This window comes from Saccopteryx leptura, chromosome 1, assembly GCF_036850995.1.
Source record: "Saccopteryx leptura isolate mSacLep1 chromosome 1, mSacLep1_pri_phased_curated, whole genome shotgun sequence".
Classification (NCBI taxonomy): Eukaryota; Metazoa; Chordata; class Mammalia; order Chiroptera; family Emballonuridae; genus Saccopteryx; species Saccopteryx leptura.
The window spans coordinates 378,842,972-378,849,126 of record NC_089503.1 but is presented as its reverse complement, the minus strand read 5'-3'; the positions used below and the strand labels follow the sequence as shown (position 1 = coordinate 378,849,126).

The window sequence follows — 6,155 nt, the reverse complement described above, 5'->3', positions numbered from 1 at the left end:
GAAACACTGGCCAGTTTGGAGCCTGGGAGAATGGTGGGACATGGTGCACTAACATCCTAGGTCCCCATGAGTCAGACCCTTTTTCTTCATCGAAACTGATTCTCCTCGCCATGAAACAAAAGAGAACTTCATGATGACCCAGACAGTCCAGCTGAGCGTGAAGTCTCGGATTTATTTGAGAGGATGTTCGCTGTCCAGTCCAGAAGTTGGTAGGCGATCCTTCCACCTGCCAGGCACAGGTGCCTTCTCCCGCCCCCCCCCCCCCACACACACACCCTGGGGCCAGGGGAAGCAGGGGACAGGCAAAGTGGTGTTTCGCCAAAGCAGAACCAGGAGTCTTGGTGGCCGAGGGACGAGTGTGCAGGCTGGGTGGCCCCCGCAGACCTCTCCCGGGCCTCTCGTCCCACATGGGAGCCTCTCGTCTCAGGTGTCTCTCAGCCCTGCAATACACTGAGTGCTCACACGGCCCTCTCAGCCGCACCGAGCCCTCCGTGCCCGGCCTCCCGGCCACACCGTGCTCACCAAGCTCGCCTGTCAGAGTCTGCAGCTGGCAGTCTGGATCTTGGCTGCCGTCAGACCCATTGGCCGGGGATGTCTCCCATTTCTGCCTCTGCCAGGCCGCAGCCCAGAGGACGCCGGCTGCTAGAAGCTTGCTGAGAAAGACGCAGGCCAGGAGGAAAAGGATGGACACGGGTGGGAAGGGGGTGTCCTCTTCCGAGGGGTTCCTTGGAGAAACAAGGACAGCATGCGGGAGGCCTTGAGGTGGCCTCGGAGAAGGATGGGGAGACACCAGGAGCCTCCGGGGCTCAGGGTACACCCCCCACCCAGCGCCATCCCTGGGGTGGAGCTCTGTGGGGCTTGGGAAGCCTGGATTCGGGAGACCAGAGTGCTAGGCGACCAGCCTACTGAGTGTGTTTGAACACGTCACCTTCCCCAGCTGAAGAGTCCCTGCCTCACATGGTGGGATGGGATGGTGTGTGTGTGTATGGGGGGGGGGTGTCAGGGGGTACACGGGTGCTCCATGTTCAAAGTAACAATGTTTACTGCCAGTACTCAGACAGGAACCAATCAGAATTGGTTCTGGTCCCATCAGAGGGGCAGGTCTGCGGATCCCAGTTTTGTACTAAAGTATGAAAATGTTCTTTGTTGCTGAGCTGTGGGGACGGCCTAGGGCTGCCGGGGAGGCTCAGGAAGCCGGCCATTCAGGAGTCTGGGAGCCACAACGATTTACAAACTGTCGTGAAAGAATTCCAACAGCTAGCAGCCGGGACAGTCATGCCAACACACACTGGCTGGCGGGAAGGGCGTCTAGACAAGATCATATCCGGGCCCTTTCACGCTCCCCCGCCGTGGAATTTGTCGTTCTGGGACCCGCAGTCTCCACCACCCCATTCCCGGGCTCTGCAGGGCAGAAGTCTGCCAGGGGTCTCAGGAAAGACCTGTCACAGTACCTGGAGATGCTCTTCTGCACCTTGGAACCCTCAAAGCTCTGGGACTTTTCGCCATCAAGGGGGTCTGTGGGAGACAGGGCCGGTGACCTTACACCCCCTCCCCCCGCCTTGAGGCAGCCTGCAGGGGGAGGGGAAGAACCTCTCCAGGCCTTGGCCTGAGGCCTGCAGGCTCCGGTCCTGTGTGGATCAAGTTGTTAACCGCTCTGAGCCTCAGCGGCCTCACCTGTAAAGCGGGGCAGTTGGGGATACCTCTTCAATAACAGTGTTGTGGATTCTGGGGAACACCCTTTGTAGTGTCTATCTCCTCCTAGGAGCTCAGTGCTGTGGCTCCCTCCCACCTCCCATCCCACGGGGCCTTTGGGAAGAGCAAATGGAATAAACTATGTACTTGAAAGTCGTCTGAACTGCCAAGCTGTCTTCTCCAGCTATGGGTTAGTAGTGGTAGTATAAATATTTTCTGCCCACCCTCTAGGGAGACAGCAGAGGCCTAAACCCTGACAGCTGAAAATTTGCGTCTCCTCAGCCCCTCCCCCCCTTCCCACTTGGCGAGGTGGTGGAACTGCGGCTTGGGGTCTGAGGTGGGCAGTCCACCCCCCCCACCCAGCTCCCCACCACAGACAAACACTATGCTGCCCCGGCGTTTCCACGGTGAGGGGTCAGGTTGGCGGAGGAGCGGGGAAAGAGTGGGAAAAGGATGGCCAGCTCAGGTTTCTCCTTGAGGACAAGGGTGGAGGCTGCCCGGAAGGCACCCCGTGTGGGTCCGCCCCGCCTAGCCTGCTCAGGCCAGCAATGGGGACGCCAAGCAGTTCAGGGGCAGGAGGATGGGACAAGGGCTGTCACCTACCCCCAAGCCTGTTTTGTCATTGTATGTGTGCCTCACAGGAGGCCTGTGGGGTCAGCAGGACTGACACCATCATCTCCACTTAAAGATGAGGAATTAGAGTCCCAGAGAGGTGAAGCACGTTGCCCAGGGACACGAGCAGTGTTCCTGCCAAGGGCTGTTTCTCTGTACCTGGTTGGTATTGAATTTAGTTGCTAGGTCCGTTGGGTGCTGGGTGAGGGAATAAAGGACTCTCCTCCCGCCCCTTAAGGACCAGCTTCAGTGTTCACATCCCAGCCGCTGCCAGGTGGACACGGCCGCGTGGGGAAGCAGGACCGCAGCCGGCTCGGACGGTGCCGTGTGCCAGTGAGAGACGGTCCCCTTCCTGCAAGTGATTCAGTCCCACCCCAGGGAGCACAGCCCGGACAGAGGCCTCAGGGTAGGACTATGGCTCCCTGTGCAGTGAACAGCCTACCTAACCATCCATAGCGGCCTGCCGAGGGGGGGGACAAGATCTATAGCGTGGGTTTTCTTAGGGACCCCGAAAGCCCAGAGCGTGGTCCTGTGCACAGGCACCAGAGTCGTGAGCCCCAGCCCAAGGGCAGGCCCAGGTGCCGCCAGCTGCCCACTCACCGGCCAGTACCTCCACTAGGACGTTCCGGAGGGTGTCAGCCTGGTCGCCACGGAGGCTCTGACACCGATAGAGGCCAGCGTCGGGGGCTCCAAGGTCCCGCAGTGTGATGGTGACAGTGCCACCCAGGGTGTCGTCCATGATGGCCGTGCTCCCGTTCCGCACCTTCAGGAAGGACAGCACCCACGCACTGTGGGTGCTGACCACCCGCTGGCACGGGGCCCCTTCGCCCAGCTGGCGGCACCAGGCTTTGCGCCGGCCCCAGTGCTTTAGGGGGTTGTAGCGGCAGGAGACCTGCAGGGATGTGCCTGCCAGGCCCTGGAACACCGTGGCGTTGTGGGCTCGGGACAGCTCTGGGGAAGAGACATTCATTCACTCTGTCGGTCACTCAGCAAATGTTTATTGAACACCTACTATGTGCAGTGAACGAGAGACGGAAATCCTGCCCTTAAGGAGCTAAGGAGCTTTGGAAGTTGTGCAGGAAGTGGCACAGCTCAGGCACGTGCTTGTGGGAAACCCAGGACCTGGGTCAGGCTCTGTCATCGTTGGACTTGCTGAACATTGTTGAAGGAGTAACTGACCCTCTCTGGGCCCGTACCCAAAAACACTTGGTCGAGAAGTTCTCTCCAGTTCTGTTCTCGAGAGAGAGAAGGGCTGGTGACCCTCTCAGGCCCGGGGCTGGTTGCGCAGGGGTCAGGCACCCTCTCCCTGCCCTGGTCACCTCGTCCCTCTGCCCCTGCCCACGCTCCTGCCGGCTCTGCATTCTGTTTTTCTGACCTTCAGCTTCCAGCTTCCCTATTTCTGTGGCTTTGTTCCCCTTTCAGGATGGACTCGTCTCAGAGCTATTTTGGGGGAGACATGAGACTGCTATTTTGGGGGTCCTCCTTGGGGTGGGGGAGACTGGCTTAGAGCACCAGCCTACTTCCAAAGCCAGAGCTGCAGGACAATGACCCAGAGCCTCTGTCTCAACTTCCCTCTCTCGGGTCTCCTCCCTTCACCCCGTCTTCAACCGTATGGTGACAGAAACTTGAAAGATAGCCTTGGGCTGTCGATGACCTGCCTTTTGGAACCAGAGAGGCCTGGTGAGCAGAGGCCACTCCACTCCACCTGTCATCTCATCCAGCCCTCCGCCTCCAGGCAGGCCTCACCCCCACCTTGTTCCACTGCACCCCAGCTAAGAAGCGGCAGCAGCAAGACCCCATTGGGACACTCCCTTCTCACCCAGGTTTGCCTGGTGGTTTGAAGGAGCAAGGGGCACCCTTCCCCCATGACACCCTTCCCCCATCCCAATGACAAATATTTGGCCTCCTCATTTCCCATCCAGGGTTGAGGACAAGAGGACCTTCTGAGCGTGGGAGGGGGCACCCCAAAGATGCAGATTCTCAGTGCTGGGCTCTTCCCCCCGCCCCTTGCCATTCCTCTGGGGCTAGTCTTATGCTTAAGTGGTTCCTAAGTTTTGGAGCTCTTACTAGTGCCCCCAAAACTTCCCCTAGCTACTAGCTAGTGCTCGAGACGCCACCATCAGAACTCCTTCCCTTCCCACGTGGCCGGAATCTGCCGGCCCTTTGCACCTGCACATACATGAATGAAGAGTGTGACAGCAGGTTCTGAGGTCGCGGAGGGAGGGAGAGCGTCAAGGATATGGGGAGGTGAAAGGGGAAGGGAGGGGCGCAGAACTAGTGAGGACTTCAACCTCCTCCGCGTCAGGGCTCCCCACCGCGACCCGCCCACCGGCCACTTACTCATGGAAGAGGAAGGAAAGAAGCCATCCGCGGCGGAGCGAGGGGGTCCTACCTGTGACAGAGAGCAGGATGAGCAGCCAGAGGGGCTCCATGTCACCCTCCCCTGACAGAGGGCAGACGCAGAGGGCCTTGTGCAAGATCTCGCCTTTCCCTAGAACTGCAGAAAGGAGCGGGTCAGGCGCCTCAGGCACTGCCCACAGGAACCAGCTCCTGGAGATTGAGCAACAGTCTGGACTGGGGTCTGGCTTTATGATTCAGGGAGGAGTGTGGGCTGGGGGAGGAGGGGGATGGAGGGGGAGGAGGGGGAAGGGGGACTGGCCACTGCCGCCTGGATGGAAGCAGGAGGCTGAGGATCTCAGAGCTCTGAGAGGCCAGCCCTCTGGCTGTGCCAGCCAGGGTGACCCCACATGTCTGGGGCTGGTCAGGGTCCTCACAGACGTGCTCAGACTCTCCTCTGGTGGCACTGCTCGCCGTTCTCTGGCCCAGTCTTGCAAGGGCTGTAGGACAGCTTCTCCTCTTGGAAGAAGCCAGGACCCTCACCCGGCCCCTAGTCCCTCCCTCTGGGCTGGCGTCCCTGTAGCGTGGCAGCAGTGAAGAGCGGCTCTGGAGCCAGACTTTGTGGCTTCAAGTCCCTTCTTACTCACCTCCTGTGTGTGCAGCCACATGCGCACAGCCACCCTCTGCCTCAGTTCCTGTACCTGTTAAATGGGCACAGTATGAGTGCAGAGGCTTACTGGGAGGACAACATGGATTTCTGTAGACAAAGTGCTTTACAACAACAGGGCCTGACACCCAGCAAGGACTCGACAAAATTAACTAGTACCTGTTATCCTAGTGAAAGAAATAACAGGCTGTCTGCGAGAGGGAACATTTTCTCTGCCACCCGGAGTCGCCTGCCCAAATGTAGCCTCCTTTGCACAGCTGAGCTCCTCCTTCAGCTGCATGTGTGTTCACATGACCATGACTTTGTGCACAAACACACCTATGGGACAAGACAAGACATGACATTTTCTGGAGATCTGGGGGCAGGGGCGCTCTTTCCACAAGCACAGGTCCTACGAAGGGTATCCAGGCACAGGGACGAAGGTGAAAAACATCCTTGTGAGTCGGGATAGGGTGGGGGTGGCGAGGCAGTTCCCAGGGGCAGGAAGTGGAGTTGTGCTGGGGAAGCAGCAGGAGAGGCAGGAGGAGCCCACTGCAGCCAACAGACCATCACAGTCGGCTTGGGCTTCCTGCAAGCACTCTGACTTGCTCTCTCATTTGTCTGTGTCTCCATATTTACTCTGCATACATCATATGGACAGGAAATGTGCGTGGGGATGGGTAGTTAGTGGTGAACATAAGATAGTCCTTGGGGCGGCAAGATGGCGATGGAGTAGGCGGACGTACCAACTTCCAACTCCCAGAACCAAAGTGGATTACAACTTAATTTTAAGAACCATCATCTAGAAATACCAACTTTGAACTAAACTAAGAGGACTCTTCAACCAAGGAACACTGAAGAAGCCACA

The 6,155-nt window shown here is 58.5% G+C and overlaps 1 protein-coding gene across 2 annotated transcripts; it reads right to left on the bottom strand.

Moving 5' to 3' along the window:
* Positions 1 to 262: 262 nt before the first annotated feature.
* TREM2 (triggering receptor expressed on myeloid cells 2) lies at positions 263 to 4,846 on the bottom strand. Of its 2 annotated transcripts, none has more exons than XM_066361421.1 (5): positions 4,697 to 4,846; positions 2,905 to 3,255; positions 1,452 to 1,515; positions 523 to 725; positions 263 to 440 (listed from the first exon to the last, which is right to left on the bottom strand). In XM_066361421.1, the coding sequence occupies exons 1-5, from the start codon at positions 4,734 to 4,736 to the stop codon at positions 424 to 426; spliced, it is 675 nt and encodes a 224-aa protein (XP_066217518.1). In that variant the 5' UTR covers positions 4,737 to 4,846; the 3' UTR covers positions 263 to 423. The 2 variants fall into 2 exon arrangements, with proteins under 2 accessions (XP_066217518.1, XP_066217519.1); XM_066361422.1 differs by having other exon boundaries at positions 532 to 725.
* Between the last annotated feature and the right edge of the window lie 1,309 nt (positions 4,847 to 6,155).